The sequence below is a fragment of the Oreochromis niloticus genome, linkage group LG5 (genome assembly GCF_001858045.2).
Source record: "Oreochromis niloticus isolate F11D_XX linkage group LG5, O_niloticus_UMD_NMBU, whole genome shotgun sequence".
Taxonomy (NCBI): Eukaryota; Metazoa; Chordata; class Actinopteri; order Cichliformes; family Cichlidae; genus Oreochromis; species Oreochromis niloticus.
The window spans coordinates 23,621,182-23,637,648 of NC_031970.2; the positions used below are offsets into that span (position 1 = coordinate 23,621,182).

The window sequence follows — 16,467 nt, forward strand, 5'->3', positions numbered from 1 at the left end:
TGCCATCTGCAAACACCATAGTCCACAGAAACTCCTCCCTGACCTCATCTGTCAGTGATCACCATTGTAAACAAGAAGGGGCTCAGTGCAGATCCCTGATGTTATCCCAGCTCAAACTTGAACCCATCTGTCAGCCTCACATACTTCTCTGTGAAGAGGCATAAGGAGCTGGTTCACTTCCTCACTTCTCCGCAGTGGGGCGATGTTTCAGACTAGTGACGGTCCAGCTCCATAACCCGGAAACAGCATCGCTAAAGGTCTCTTAGCATCACGCTTCCAACATGGCGGTGAATCTGACAGACCTCTCCCTGCCTCAATTAGAGGGACTGAAAACCCAGCTAGACCAGGTAGTGTGCCTAGTTTGTCCGTGTGTGTGCGAGGAATGTGTCCTTATAAAGGGCTCTAATCAGAGCTTTAAGCGTGCTGAGAACGGGCCCGGGTATTCAGCCGGCTAGCACCACTGATGCTAACAGTGCAAACCCGTTGTTGTTGATGTTGTCGGCACACCTTAACAAGTCAAGCATAAAACCATTGGTTGGTAACCGTGTGCCACTTGTTTTCTACACGTTGTTGTGTCTTTTTGCAGGAAGTTGAGTTCTTGACGTCTTCGATAGGTCAGCTCAAAGTTGTCCAGACAAAGTATGTTGAGGCAAAAGATAGCTTGAATGTCCTGAACAAAAACAATAAAGGTGAGTAATAATTTTAACTTTTGACAGCCTATTAATTCAGTGCACCTCTGGTAGATTGAAAAACATGTTTATCTCAACACTCAAGAGGCGTGAAACTGACTATATCGGCAATAACTCGTATTATTATATATTAGATGAACCGGTATTCAAATGAAATGCAAGTAGCAGCTACTACCCTGTTTATTTACTTCCCCTTTTAACTTGCCAGTTAACTGATAAATGTTATGTAGTGAAAGTGAGGAGCAGGTGGAAGAGAGCCTAGAGAGGTTTGAAAGTCAGCACAAGTGTGAATGTGAGAGAGACGGATGTAACGGTAAAGAGTAGAGGAGTTTAAATACCACAAATGTCCAGAGTTTCCAAAATGAATGCCATGTTGATGTCAGAGTAGAAAGGTCAGACTGCTTTGAGCTGATGGAAGAACAACAGCAACTCAAATAACCACTCTTAATAACTAAGGTCTAGGACATTCATCGGACGTCCTCTATTAAAAATCAACGACACATCCTGGATTATAGTGTACATGACTATCGCAGTTTCAACAAAACAAAAAAGCAAGAGCAAAACACAGAAGCGCTGAGGCACTGATCTGAGCTCATATGTACAACATCAGTTTTGCTAACACAGCGTCACACTCTAATGATATAACCAGTCATCACATTAAAATGACACTTGTTACATCCTTATTAGTTCTTATGACACCCCGCACGACCATTTCTGGCCAAAAACAGAATTCTGCTTTTTCAGTAATGTTCGCTAGAAATCTGTAGCTTAATTTGATTTATTATTTCCTCTTTCATATAGGAAAAGAACTCCTTGTGCCTCTTACCAGTTCTGTATCCTTTTGTTTGCACTGGACAGTAAGTGTTTTGCTGTGTTGTATGATGTGCTTTAAATTAAGTCATGGTTATCTTGAGCTATGCATGTTTGTCCTTGACATTCCTGTTACTCAGATGTATGTCCCTGGGACATTAAATGATGTGGAACACGTTTTAGTGGATGTGGGGACAGGATACTATGTTGAAAAGGTAAAAAAAAATTGCAATTTGAAAAGCCATGAGTGGATTATAATGAAACAAAATGTTTAAATGTGTTTGAGTCGTGTTGAAATTTCTCCTTTTTGTCTCTGCAGAACGTGGAAGACTCAAAGGCATTCTTTAAGCGCAAAATAGACTTCCTCACAAAGCAGATAGAGAAAATTCAGCCAGCCCTACAGGAAAAGCATGCCATGAAACAAGGTAACTTCCTTATCTCGGTGCACCATCATACCATGTGACATTATACTGGTTCATATTAAGCACTGTATGAGTCAGAATTCTGGCTGGGTTGTAGGGGGATCAAATACTTATTTTACTCAATGACATGCATGTTTCTGGACTTCTTATTTTTATTTTTTTCTTCAATTAAAATGAAATTATCCTAAAAATTAGATGACAGCAATTATGATTATTTTCACAACATTAATGCGGAATCTTTTTGAATACATGGTACTGATGGCTTGAACCTCAGTCTTTAAACTTTACCTTCATTTTGATCTCATCGACAAAGCTTCATGTGTGTATCTTACAGAGTTGTGATACTGTTGTGTTGACAGATTGTGCTAAATAACAACCAAATTACTAATAGTGCCTTTGCAGTTGCAGTTGTTCCCAGTACAGAAGGTGTCTTCATAAACACATTTCATCATCATTGACAAAAACATAGACTTACAAGGTGAAGATGATATCAGCTAAAAATCCATGTCCACTCATGTGATGAACCGCGTTGTCCATTGGATAATAAGTTTGCAATGCGACATAACTCCCCCACATCTTCACTGTGTCTGTGCCAGGCATCATACTCGTCCTCATTCTGTCTGTTTTTTTTTTTTAGTTCGTTTAGCCTTTGGCTTTTTTACAGTACAGTTTTTGTTTTATACACTAAAGAGTAGTGAACTAAATACATAAGTAGCTTTCATCATAGCTAGCTAATATGAATTTTGATGAATTAACCTATAAAGATGACATTTGATGACCTCCCCTGTACCCTCAACCTACTACACTAATGCTGGGTGATTTAACCCATGTGTAAGTTATATAAAACAGCATGTTAGTGTTGTTGGGTTAGTAACGACTTTACACCTTGGCATTTATCAATGAAGATGTGGTTCAACAACCATTAGAATAGTATTCAGGTTTATCCAGGGGTAACTAGGGGCAGAAACCCCCTCACTAACTTTTGATGCAAACACACTCATTTTGTTCTAATAGTCAGGAATTAAATATGACAGAAACCACTCAGAAAAGAGTTTCAAGGGTTATTCCGAGTAAGCTATGAAGGGTAATCGAGCTAAAATACAATAAAAGTCCTTCATCAAATCACCTGTGTGAATAGTTCAAATGTGAAGAAAAGCAATGTTTTCAGCTCCTCCCATCCAACAGGAACAGCATGCTAAATTAAGAAACTGCTCAACTGAAAGTCATTTGTATCCTTATGAACTGCTCAATCTTTAAATTTGGCACATTTCCTGCCCCTCCCTGCTGTCTGTATTGCAATGCAATTCCTGCAATATGCAGGGGTGAGTCTAAGGAGGGGCCAAATGTCACTTTAGTTACTATTTCTTTGGGATTTGGATAATATAAATTATTAATCTAGCAAGAATTTTATGTATATTCTTATTGATTAAACTAGCAATATATAAAGAAACTAAATGTGCTTTTTCTGGCACAGTAAATTTTTGATCAGTGCACTTATGAACCATGACTGTGATTTTGTTTTTGTTTTTTTAATGAAGCCATGTGTTGAGTCTTTAACATTAAAGAATAAAGGTAATTTCCAATGTCCGTGCCATTACAAAAGATGGGTATGAGTGCATATCAGAAAATGTTATGTAATGTAATCAATAGTAACGTTGGATTTATATTATACTTGTCTTCTTTCTTGCAGCTGTAATTGAAGTAATGAACATGAAGATCCAGCAGTTACAACAGAGCCAACAAGCCTCGCAAATGGGGACCACCAAGGCATAATAAGAACAGCTGTTTGAACTCCTTATGAGCGGGAGGATTTTTTAGTTTGTGTTGAGAAAACATGCTTCAATCTGACGAGCACAAACCTTGTTTCAAGTATATTACATGGTAGCCTGTTGTTATTGTAAAGCAGTCATATGCGCTTGGTCAATTTTAAATTAAATTGGGTGTCCAGCATGTTTGATTATTAAAGAGGTCACTGTGGATTCAATGAACATTGAAGTGTTTGTGTTATTGTGTTTATCAGTGAAAGTCAATAAGGACAGCTGTTTTGTTTGTAAGACTGAAGATTGTAAAAATGGACTCCTCTTTGGTGCTACTTACAAGATGCTGCACTCCCATTCCCATGTTTTTATTTATTCTGGTTAATTAAATTCACAGGGGCTGCTCCATCCTTTCTGACTTGTTTAGCTGGGGTTTAGAAATGAAGTTAAAATGAAGCTTGCAGGGCTTTAAAAGGCAGACAGTGATCATTGTTTCTGTGTGTCCGTGTTGCAGTGTTTCAGGTGTTAGCAGGGATTTTGACTTATTGCACAGGTTGGGTAATCAGTAATCCACTAATCACATAGTGTTGTGTAAATTGTGTTGCTTTTGAAAGACTGGTAAACGAACTCCCTGTAATAAGTTTGACTGAGGTAAATCTCAAAAACAGTGACCTCTACAGGGCACTTTGACTGTTTCAGAGTAAACTACAGCTTCTCCCGACGGCCATGTGCTTAGCTTTACAAAGTGATCATGAGACTTTGACCCCAATAATCCTTCAGGCTGAAGGTGGGCAGGGCCATACTTAAATTGCAAGGTCACTGTAGAAGGCCACAAATGCCCTAAAATAAATAAATAAATGAATGTGACACCATTAAATAAAAGTGAAACTAGCTTATTAAATGTCAAATTAAATGAATCGATAACTTATTTATATTAATAAATTATTTCACTTTGTAATTAATAGCAGTTTTTTTTAATGATCTAATTTTCCTCACTCCTCCACAGTTCTCTGATCGCGATTGAAAAGCAGATTTAATCAGCCAAAAGTGAAATCACATGTGCGGGTTTTATGAGAGCTGCGCTGATTCAATCGACATGATTTCATCAGTATTGTCGTGCTGGAGCAGCACCGGGTCAAGTTCCACCCACTAATTACTGTTTAGGTGAACTTCGCCCGGTAACCCAGTTTTGTCCAAACTGCATACTGTCGCAGTTCACATTTTTAAAAAAATCTTCTTGCTTTTACTTTTCCTACTCCGACAACTCAAACTTATTGGACAGGCTCTTTCCAAAGCTAATTCAAGGCTGTTTGGCAGTACGCGGTGTCCTGAGGTCACAGATGGTTGCTATGCTGCGCTGCAGTTGCCGTGGAGGCGGAGTGCAGCCTGTCGGGACGGTCGGTTGAAGATAAAGGACGTAACTGTCACACGCTGGAGGAGCGTAGCGAAGTTTATCTGCGGGCTGAGGATCTGAATGGAAGAAATTTTTGAGTAAAATGGATAGTGCTTGTTAAAAAAAAAAATAGCGAAAAAAGTTTTCCGTGTCTTAAAGATAAAAGATCTCAAAGTTGTCGTGCGCGCGGACGTGCCTTTGGAACTGGAGCTCGAGCTGTCGTTTAACCGTACTGCCGCAGTTGTTGGGAGAGACGTTAATTAAACGTAGACGCCAAGATCAGCAACTTCGACTTACGATATTTAATAGCAAACTTCGCACGACAATTGAACTATCGGTTCCCCGGTACTGACGAGGACATACGGAGAAGATCAAATCAGCATGGTGAGTTTTGACGAGGCCTTATTGCTAGCTAACGAGCAGCAACCTGTTTGCGTCCTTTCTCTCGTTTCACACACGCGTGCTGTGTGAAGTTTCTCGGATACTTGTGTGCTTTTTCTTTGATTACACGACACTTTGTCTTTACGTTTCTCATTCCACACAAGCACTTCTCTTGCATTATTTTAACCTGTCAAACACATTAGCTTAGTTTAGCAGTACGAAGTGTAGCCGGTGTCGTGTGCGGGTAAGATGAGAGCGAGTTAGCGAAACATGGTGGTGTCACTTGTTACATATGGCAACGTTACGGTAGGACACCAACCAAAGACCCTATTCGCCAAACAGGTATTTACGAACTCGTTGACTTGGTGTTGCTGCTTTACGAGTTACACTCGGTGTGCGTTTTAAAGTTGGATTACACGTGTAGTAAATATGGCACGTGATTTGTGTTAAACGTTAGCACCACTGTAGCTGAATAGCCCGTGATAAAGGTCATAGCACTATGGGACGTTCATTGTGAAAATATAAGAACACGTACAGTAGGAGTAATAATGATCGATGACACCTATTTTATCCAGAAGGAGACTTATTTAAGCGAACTTTAAATGAACACAGTGAATATCGCTACGTGTTTGAAAGCGCTCGGGCATGTCGGTGCCATGTGCTCTTCTCGACCCTCAAAGTACTTCTAGTGTTTCACTGTAAACCCAGACCTGCTGCTTTTGTAATACAATGTTGGATAGCAGATTGGATTGAAAATAAGATTCTAGTAGTGTGTAGCTACTCGAAATATTGCACACTCGAGATTTTACAATGGATGACAGGTCAAACTGCCTTATTCGAGTCATGCTGCCTTGAGGCGGGTCTGCGCCATGTACGGGTGCATGTGAGCGACTGAGAGGCGGAACAATGGTGATAAGCAATCCAATGAAAATTCAGCTGGCGCTTACATGCGTATGCGTGTCAAAGCTTTAGTAGTACTACTTCAGAGCTCTGGTCAATGTGTGTGAAGAGTCGACACATTTGCAAAGCTGGATTAAAGGATCGCTAATGAACAGAGTTCATTCATTGGATTGGCTCTGATGTATAATGCTAAATTAGCTTTGAATGTCTGTTTAGGATCTTGACTGACCTGTCTTGTTGGTTGACTTGACATATGACACACAAATGTTTTTTGACACTTGAGACTCATCATGACTCATTCAATTTGTTTTTTTAAACTACAGTACATATATTAAAAAAATATCAAATCAAAAATATGAATTAAGACCACAGTGCAGTAAGTACAACACTAAAGTAATCTCTTTATTCAGTAATATACTTGTTTTCACACTATACAAGGCTGTACACAATCTCATTTTTAAAAATTACATTTACTCTTGCTACAATTCTTCCACTCTTACTTTCACTCCACTTTGAGTGACATATTTGAATACCACTTTCTTGATGCATGTTTCTCAGAAATTAGTTGCTGGCTTACCAGCTGTATGCAATTATGTTAAAGTGTAATGTTTGAAGGAAAAAGCTGTTTATTCTGTCTCTTTTAATTATCATGCAGGTTACCACAAAGGGAGCGGGCCTGAACCCCAATGCCAAAGTGTGGCAGGAGATCCCTGCCCAACAGAGTGAGAGCCCCGAGGAGATGGACAATGCTCCATGGCTCAATACCTGCCCTCCTCCTGCTGAAATGACCGAAGGTATGCTTGCAGGGAAGAAACAGTTAGTTCCTCTTATATGGTACTACACTAAAACCAAACGTTCTCACTTGCTCTGGTACAGTGTTAAAAAATAGGGAGTTGATGTGTGGCAAGTATAGACATGTATAGTAAAATTACAGCTAGACATGGTATGAGGAAATGGACAAGAGAAGCAACCTCAACCATGGGAGTATGCAGTAAATGCAAACATGACAAACCTTGTTTTGTGTATTATAGTATCAACAGTTATGACATAAATGTTGCAGAGTGAGGATTGAATGAATTAAGTGTTCAGGTTCACTAAACTGAAAATGCTGACCAAACAGTAGGACCTGAGTGCAACAAAAGTTGGTGTTTTTTCATGAATCAGATTGAGGTTTTTGTTAGTGTGCTCCTGTATTCATCAGGTTCATATTGTTTAGCAAAGTTTGGTCTTGCAGTTTTGTGTTGAAGGCCAGTGAAGTTTTGCTTTGTTTTTATTCCCCACCCCCCTGGAAGACACATGAAGGTTGAGTTCTGTATTGTCCTTGACACTTCTCAAGCAGACAGAGAAACAGTAATTTCCTTTAATAAGCCCTTTGGCAAGTCTGAAACACTGGCCCATCTAATTTCATCACTTAGATTGTGCAAGTGGTGCACTCTGTCATTTTAAGAAGACTGATATTGTGTTGCTGATGCTTTGACTCATTTATACGTATTGATTACTGTACCAATTGTGATCACCCATTTTTCTGTATCCTTTTCTGCTTTAGTCTTATAATCAGATGTTTGAATTTCACTGGCAGTTGATCCACAATTTGGAGTTCACGTATTCACATGTCATTTTACATGCATGTAGTTGGACTAATTGGAAATCTCTTGGATTAGAGTTTGCTTATCTCTCATTTTGACGTTAAGGGGCCAAAGGGTGTCAACCCCCCCACCCCCACTACCACTGGTGATTATAGTTATAATTATAGCCTGTTATAGTTTCAGTGTAGTCCTCAAAAAATATATCTCCATAGGATGAAACCTTGCACTTGTAATATTTGAAATAATGAAACATTTTTAGTGAGATTGCACAAAGGTGCACTCAGTCCTGTTGTGTACTACTTAATTGAATGTGACACTTATCACTTTGCTCCTGTTTCCTCTTAGATTACTCAGATGTTCCCTCTTCAGGAGGTAAAGGATACTACAGTGAAAACGTGGACAGCACTGCTGAGTATACCCCTGTGAATGACATCAGTCCGTCTGACCAGGGGTATTTAGGCTTTGACCCACAGTGCAAATCCACCATAGATAATGCATCTGAGGTGCAGCCGATGTCCGAAGAGAGTTTGAGACAGTCATTAAAGGAACGTCTCGAGTTCTTCTTTTCTAGGTGAGTTGTGTATAAAGCATTGTTGCCTTAATGGGACAGCAGTAATTACTGAATTTACTTTGTTTCATAACTGTAAGAAGCCATGTAACTTTAATTGGAGTATATTCTTATATTGAGTCATTGGTGTCTGAAGTTTCTAATTTGGCTTAACTGCCGTTTTCATCTTGATTCAGCTGCACAAACAATGATTCAGGTCGGTAGTGATTTAATGTTCTGAAATGTCTTAGTATTTGCAAACTCAATGCTTATTGAACAAAACTTCTTTTTAAAATTATTTTGTAGTGACGTGTTAAATTGGACAATGTCTAACACAAAAGTGCTTAATAAATGGCTTTCCTACACTAATGTAAATGATTTAACATCAACCCCACCACCAACCACCGTCATCATTTTTGTTGTTGAAAGGTTGATGTTTGTGTTTTACTATTACTGCAAAGCTGTAACTCAGAAGCCAATGTTTTGGCTATTGCAGAGAGAACCTTTCAAAGGACCTCTACTTGATATCCCAGATGGATGGTGATCAGTTTGTTCCCATTTGGACACTTGCTTGTATGGAGGACATTAAAGCTCTTACCACTGACATGGACCTCATTCTGGATGTACTGCGAGGTACAAGTGCTTCTGTTTATCTTTGTTTCACATAGACAGGCTGATACTTTTAAAAGTTTTGAACTCTAATGGTTCTTAAACTGCTACCTGCTGCAGCTTTATCAAATATAATTAATTACAATTAAATATAATTACATAGTTCACTATTTAAAGTGCCCATTGTTACTTTTTAAAAAGTAATGCATTACATACTTGAAAGAATGTGCTTCATTACACTTCATTACATTACTTTTGTTTTACTCTGATTAGTGTGTGGTTGATTTACCCCATCATAAATAAGATTATTTACAGTGTCTACCAACTTTAAATTGGCTACAGTGGAGCAAAAGTCTTTCATAGCTATTACATAAATGGGATATTTCAGTTGTCTTCAGCTGCACTGTGTAGATTTAGGAAAATAATTTTTAAATTATTTTTTTTATAAGCCTCGCCCATGGTCCAAGTTGATGAATCTGGGAAGAAGGTTCGACCAAACCACAGTCGCTGCATCATTATTCTAAGAGAAGTGCCGGAGACTACCCCAGTTGAGGTAAAGACGACTCCTACATGCTAATAAAATATTGCTCTGCAACCCCAGACTGTCTGACTGAATGGTAAAATGTACAAATGTAAAATGTGCAAACTGATTGTGCTTGCGTAAATTGTGATAACTATTGTCAAGTCAGCTTTAGGTGGTTAAAATATTGTGTGGTAGTGTGTATGCTGTAGCTGAGTGATAGCCCTTTTTCTTTTCGGTCAGACTTTGCATGCTGACTTGTGGAGAGTGATGGAATGGTCTGTTTTAGGTCAAAGTGTTTCATGTTGTGTTCCTCTCACAGGAAGTAGAGGCTCTTTTTAAGAGCGAACACTGCCCGAAACTGTTAAGTGTTGAGTTTGCGCACAACAGCAACTGGTACATAACTTTTCAGTCGGACATGGATGCACTACAGGTACGTCCCCTTATGAATTACCACAAGCTACTTTTACTTATTTTTAAACTGGTTGTACAATTTCAGGTTTATACAACCAGTTAAATATTCTATTATTACCTGGCATATTTAACTTAAAATTGCAAAATCTTTCTACCAAGCAGATACAGTACTTTTTGATCTTTTCATATGTTTCACTAAGGTTCTGCATTAAAGGAGAGAGAGTTTCTACCACATTTTCTTTACACGGTTTTCTTTTCTTGCCCTCAGGCTTACAGATACCTAAGAGAGGAAGTTAAAATGTTCCAAGGGAAACCAATCATGGTGAGTAACCCATGTTTTTATTTCTACCTCAGTCACTGCTCGTTATTGGTTATAGATGTATGGAGCCTGCTATGCTTTGTGTTCCACTTGATACACTAATTTGATAAGCAAGAATGGGGATTTTTTTTTTCTTTCTTTTTTTTAAAAGCCCTATCAGTGATATTTTTGCGGGACTTTGATATGACATTGTGTGCCCTGCTCTTTTATCTGATGGAGCAAATGACACAGTGATTTGTTGATGGTCCTGTTTAAGCCCCAGTGATGATCAGTATCGCGCTTGGAAGGACCCATATGCACTGTGGCTAGCTGGGTGGAACCTTTCACTAGCTTTCTTAAAATCTGTGTCTGTTTCTATGCTGTTCCTCTCTCCCTTATTTTTCTCTTATACTCCTTCCCCTCCTCCCCCTCCTCAACCCCTTTCTTTCCTCCTAGTCGGTGCAGTGTTTTATGGCCTAATGACCGTGAGATTATGAGATCTGAGGGGACTAAGGACAGTAGAGCTATATGGGTCCTGTGGAAATGTTGTGTCGATATTGATTCTCTCATTTTCCCTGCAGGCCCGCATTAAGGCCATTAATACATTCTTTGGCAAGAATGGCTTCTGTAGCGTCCAGGATTCAGGTGTGTACAGTCAACATGCTCCGCTGCAGGCCCCGTATGACTCAAGTGCTCCAGTGTACATGCAGTCGATGTACAGCCCTCAGCAGCAATACCCTGTTTATCCTATTGTGTCTCCCTCCTGGAATCCTCAGCCATCAAGCATGCCTTATTTTGAAACACCACTGGTGAGAACCTTAATGTACTATTCAGAATGTCCCTTAAAGCTTCTACGTTATTTATTTTATGTTTTTAATGCTGTTCAAATTAATGGCAGTCTCCATTGTAACTAATATTTATAACCTCTGTAAACTCAAAGTTAATATTAGTGTAGAGCATCAGAGGGGCGTTGTTGTTTTTGTGGGGGGCGGTTTTGAGTTACATTTGTAATGATTTTTCCTGTTTGGTGATATGCAGGCACCTTTCCCCAACAGTGGATATATGAATGGTTACAGCAGTTCCGGGAACTACAAAGCTAACTCAAGCTCAGTCAACACACATGCTGCTATGACCAGGAACCGGTATGTACGGTTATGATACAAACTTTTAGTTTATTAGATCAGTGCAGACTTTAAGTTACCATCAGGTGCTGGCAGTGTTTGTTGTAAGCTTTAATTTAAGAAATTAAGGACTTTGAACTTGGTAAAATACTTTCTGAGGATGGTAATGCTAGCATTAACTTAACTGCAATGCAGTTTGGTACCAGTCCTTCCGGAGTCCATTATTTTGCTTCAGGACTGAAACTTTTTTTTTTTTATTTTAAAGAAATGAGTACTGTCAGTTTCCTCTGTTACTGTCATTTGCAAACCAATAAAGTAGGGGTGCAACAATACTCGTATCGATATTGAACCGTTCGATACAGTGCTTTCGGTTCGGTACGCATATGTATTGAACAATACAAAATTTTTAATTTATTTTATCAACTTTTCTTCTGACGATGCTGTCTGTGTTGAGCGCTCAGTGGATCTGCGTTCGACTACTCCGCCTAGGCTGCACTGTCGAGTGCAGATCCACTGAGCGCAGCGCAAGCTAGCAAGACTCGTTAAGTTAGTTATCAGTTAAGCTCGTTGCAACATGGCAACTGCCTCAACGCTACCCGAAATTGAACCTCCCCCACCCTCATTCAGATCTGGCATTTGGAGCTATCTTGGTTTTCATGTGAAGCATGACCCTGATGGTAAGCGCGTCATGGACAAAAGTAAAACAGTATGTCGGATGTGCCACGCAATGCTCAATTACATTGGTGGGAACTAGTGCGTTAGCGCAGTTAGCTCGTTAAGGTGTTGACGCTGTCCAGCCTCACGCACGGGGGCGATCCGCTGTAACTCATTACCGGAGATTTGCCGCGTTATGGCGTTAGTGTCATTTTAACGAGATTAACTCTGACAGCACTAGTGGGAACACAACGAATACATTTACGCCGACATCATCCTAGTGCAAAGACAAGTGGAAGCAGACAAAAACAACAAGCAGGCATGCTACAAACTTTACCCGAGTCGTTTAGCACATGATTCTCCTTATGGGGACCTGATATGTTTAATATGCTGCTGAGAATATACCCCAGAAGAAGCGTATAGTATAGCTTTTATTTTGGAAAGAGCCATTTCTGTAATAAACTCTTTTCCAAAGATGAGGGATTCCTCGATCTGATAGATTTATTTATTTTTTTTATTATTTTGTTGTTTTAACAACATTAAATTTAAAAACTGTACTTTTGAGTTAAAATGTATATTTATAATTTTAATAAATGACAAATTAAAAAGGCATGAACATTTTTTTGTATCGAAAAAATATCGAACCGTGACACCAAAGTATCGAACCGAACCGTGAATTTGGTGTATCGTTGCACCCCTACAATAAAGATCAGCTTTCTTGCATTGCTCTTGTGTTCACTCTTTGTTAATAAAACGTGTACAATCCTATCAAACTATGCTTTTGTGGTAGTGCTTGATTTCTGTAGTAAAACTTGTAATGTTTTTTGTGTGGACCTAGAAATCATTTAAAAGATCATCCCAGGCCTGGAGATGTGCACTCTTCTTTTGCTCCAAGGAACCAGGTGGATGGTGTGTCTGGTCCACAGGTCCTGCAAACACAACAGCTGATCTCTCTGGCCTCCTTCAACCTTAAAGATGTGAGCGGGGCTGGACGGGGCAGGTGAGTTAGTATTATCCTACACTTACCCCTGTTAACACAAATGGTTTCCAATCTGATGTGGCAGTCTAATGGTGTGGGGGTTTTATTTTTGTTTTGTTTTGTTTTTTGTAGAAGAGGCCCCAATCGAAGCACAAGGAGAAAAAGGGAAGATGAGCAGGCAACGGTCAGTTGGTTTCCTCTTTTTGTGCCTTTTATTTAAGAAGTTGACTGCCAGGACTGTGTTCTACAGTGTCTTGGTGTGCTGCTTTTTAATATATTGAATTTTACTTCTTCATTCAATGTAGAAGCCTGTCCCTGTACCGGAGGCCAAGGCATCACATCCAAAGTTTGACCTGGCAGCCTCCAATTTTCCACCTCTGCCCGGATCTGTTGTCAGTATGCAGGAGGAAAGTGTCCCTGAGATGCGCCTTTCTGATATTGTGCGTGGCCTTAAGGTGACAAACAAGGTGAATATGTTGCTTCTCCTGGTGCTTTCTATTCTTAACTCTTTACAAAACAAGGTCAAATATAAATGCACAAATATAATTGTCATTACAGTCTGTCAGCAAAGATGTTCCCACAAACATCGCAGAAGGTCCTGTAAACAAACCTGATCCTGTAATTCCACCTAAACCTGCTGTTGTGTCCACACAAACAACCACTCCACCAGTCTCAAGGTAACCTTTGCTTCAGCCTAATACATCAGTGAATAACAAAGGTATTGAGTCTTCAACAATTCACTTACCCCTTACTTTTTTTGTATATATTTAGTGATTCTCTTGTAGTAAAGGAAGAGGATAAAACTGAAGCTCCTGTAACAAAGGAAAATGTCTCCTCATCCGCACAAGCTCACACACAATCATCTTCAGAACATGCTCCCTCCACCTGCAGCCAGGCTCTTTCTACCGAAACACCTTCATCGCCTCCCACATCTCCAACATCTCCAACATCAGAACCGGTAAGGATTTCTTTTGTGCTGATTATCACATTATATTGTGTAACATCAGCTTACAACTCCCCAAACTCAGCGTGTTTTGTCATCTTGGTTTTTTTTTTTTGTTTTATTTTTTTAAACTGTGGTTCCCTGTTCTTTTACCAGGGTCTAAAAAAGCTCAGTTATGCAGAGGTGTGCCAGAAGCTGGCCAAAGAACCGCTGCCAGCACAGATGCCTTCTCCCTCCACTCCCACCTCTTCAGACAGCCAACCCCTGCAAGAGCTCAAGGTAAACAGGGTGGAGGAGCCTCGTCCCAATGGTCGACAAACTGCAGAGAAGCGTGGAGATAAACGGCCTCCTCGGCAACCACTGCGCTCCTTCAGAGGGGGAAGTGGCCAAGCCAGAGTCCGAGAGCCAGGGCAGAAGATTCGGGAACATCAGAAGGGCCTGAACACTGGGAAACGATTTTCACCACAGCGGGCAGCCAGACGCAGTGGCAAAGAACAGAATATCCCTCCAAGTTCACCGAAGTAACCAAAGGGTGGGGAAAAATGAACTGAAAACAGAAAAGAATATATGTACATATGTAATAATATAAAGACAGATGTCTATATTTCATTTCATGAGTTTGTCACATCTCTTTAGATTACTGCAGGCCTGAAATTATTTGGAAATTTGTAAATAGATTTTCCTTTTCGGAAAATGTCGTCATAGATGGAATCGCAGGGTTCGCGGTGATAAAGCGTACTTCGCTGAAAGTAGTATCACGATATGATAAGAGGATGTCCCTGTACATTTGTTGAATTTGTGGCATCTACATCTGTGGTTTAGAAAATATGAGACCTTGTATCTCTTTTTTTTTTTTTTTTAAAACATGTAATTAACAAGTAATCTAATAAAGTAGTATCTATTGTCAGTTATCCATGAACTTGACATGTTCAGCTTCAGAGTGGGTTGAACTTTTGGAAGGTAAGAGTAGCAATATTTGTAGAAATGTTTGTAGACTCTTGTTCTACGACTAGTGAATCTTGTCTTGAACTTGTTATACTTGTTGGGTTTTGTGTTTTGCAATAATTTTCCTTTGTGGTCCAAATATTGGATCAATACAACTAATGTTGGAATAAGTGGAGCAGATCTGCTTATGTCATTTTTACTAGACTTTACAAAACTTTTTCTTTTTCATAAATTATAAATATCTAATTATTCTATCAGTGCTAATGGTTGGTGGATGTAGGCAGGAAAGTGTTTGACCAGAGCTTAGTATTGTTGGCATCTGCTTTGTAAAGTACAACTAAAAAGGGTTTTTTCAGCTAACTTTGGTTTGTATTTCACAAAACCAGTGTATACTGGGATTAGGTAAATAATCCAGTTAACGAGGTCATTGTAGTAATTTGGTGTTTGTGGTTCCTTCGTAGTTTCAGATTGAAGTGGAACAGTTTGTGTCGACTCAAGTCTTCCTCAGTGAACCCTCTTTACTGCTAAAATATTATGAATGGCCTGAGGAACAGGGAGCAGAAATTTTCCCCTCAATGTTGAATGTTTTCACTGCTTGATTTCAAAAGTAGCATTTTTATTGCTTGAATCACACGTGCTATCAAAATGATGAATGTAGCTGTGGATCTCAAACCACTTTTTCAAATGATTTTAACATCTGTGTATTTTATTTCTTTGTGTATGCAAATTCAGTTTTTGTTTGTCCACATGGTAGTGTATTTTATATTGTTGACTTTGACTACATGGTATTCAGTGTTTGTAATATTGGTGAATTAGTGTAGACTAATGTTTCCTAGCTGTTAGGTTCTGATCTGTAATGCAGCTTTTGGCTCGACAATGAATATCTTTCAGTTACAAATGACAGAAGAGTATTGGGATGGATTTTTCAACTTGTACTTAGATTTTCTTAAATATGGCTAAAAGAGATTAGTAATTTAAGATAGAATTCACATGTTAACAGGGAATTTACAAGACAGGCTGTACACTGTAGTAATCAGTAGTTTATACTGTTTTTTTTGTTTGTTTTTAAAGTGTGCAGCTGACTGACACTGCTTGTGTTTTAGACTATAAGGAGTTATCAAACCTAACTCCTAGTGCCTTAATGGGATTTAATTTCGTTGTAAAAATGCTGTAAAGGGTGTAAACTTGTCATACTGAACGTGATAAAGTTCACAAAACCACCTCCTTTTGAGGCAACAAAAGTTCCAGTTCATTCTGTAGGGTTTGCTCTGTGTGCATGTTTTTCTTTTTTTTTCTTTTTTTTTTTTTTTTAAACTTACCAAAACAATTTCAATCTTGTGCGAATCCTGATATTTTTTTTTTTCCCCCCTTTTCTTTAAATGGGCTGGAAATTGTTCGGAGTACATTGGTTTATACGCTGAATTATAGTAGCTTGATGTATTCAAAAAAAAATAAAGGTTTATTTTTTAAAATGGGTTTGGGTTTTTTTGTGTGTTTTA

The 16,467-nt window shown here is 39.1% G+C and overlaps 2 protein-coding genes across 2 annotated transcripts; both read left to right on the forward strand.

Annotated features, from left to right (window-relative positions):
• The first annotated feature begins 189 nt into the window (after positions 1-189).
• Positions 190-3,909, forward strand: pfdn5 (prefoldin 5). The gene is made up of 6 exons (XM_003441477.5): positions 190-347; positions 587-689; positions 1,491-1,522; positions 1,640-1,714; positions 1,819-1,924; positions 3,612-3,909. Exons 1-6 carry the CDS (start codon positions 282-284, stop codon positions 3,692-3,694), a joined length of 465 nt encoding a protein of 154 aa, XP_003441525.1. The 5' UTR covers positions 190-281; the 3' UTR covers positions 3,695-3,909.
• An 827-nt stretch (positions 3,910-4,736) lies between these two features.
• Positions 4,737-16,443, forward strand: larp4ab (La ribonucleoprotein 4Ab). Its single transcript, XM_005469497.3, has 15 exons — positions 4,737-5,455; positions 7,008-7,146; positions 8,284-8,509; positions 8,982-9,118; positions 9,544-9,647; positions 9,937-10,047; positions 10,297-10,350; positions 10,908-11,135; positions 11,365-11,468; positions 12,940-13,101; positions 13,213-13,264; positions 13,386-13,547; positions 13,639-13,757; positions 13,852-14,038; positions 14,180-16,443. The coding sequence occupies exons 1-15, from the start codon at positions 5,453-5,455 to the stop codon at positions 14,546-14,548; spliced, it is 2,157 nt and encodes a 718-aa protein (XP_005469554.1). The 5' UTR covers positions 4,737-5,452; the 3' UTR covers positions 14,549-16,443.
• Positions 16,444-16,467: the final 24 nt, after the last annotated feature.

Coding starts and splice junctions, on each gene's coding strand:
- pfdn5 (XM_003441477.5), top strand. CDS start 282: ATGGCGGTGAATCTGACAGACCTCTCCCTGCCTCAATTAGAGGGACTG. Junction 348..586: donor TGAAAACCCAGCTAGACCAG/GTAGTGTGCCTA, acceptor GTCTTTTTGCAG/GAAGTTGAGTTCTTGACGTC. Junction 1,925..3,611: donor AAAGCATGCCATGAAACAAG/GTAACTTCCTTA, acceptor TCTTTCTTGCAG/CTGTAATTGAAGTAATGAAC.
- larp4ab (XM_005469497.3), top strand. Junction 8,510..8,981: donor CTCGAGTTCTTCTTTTCTAG/GTGAGTTGTGTA, acceptor TGGCTATTGCAG/AGAGAACCTTTCAAAGGACC. Junction 11,469..12,939: donor GCTGCTATGACCAGGAACCG/GTATGTACGGTT, acceptor GTGTGGACCTAG/AAATCATTTAAAAGATCATC.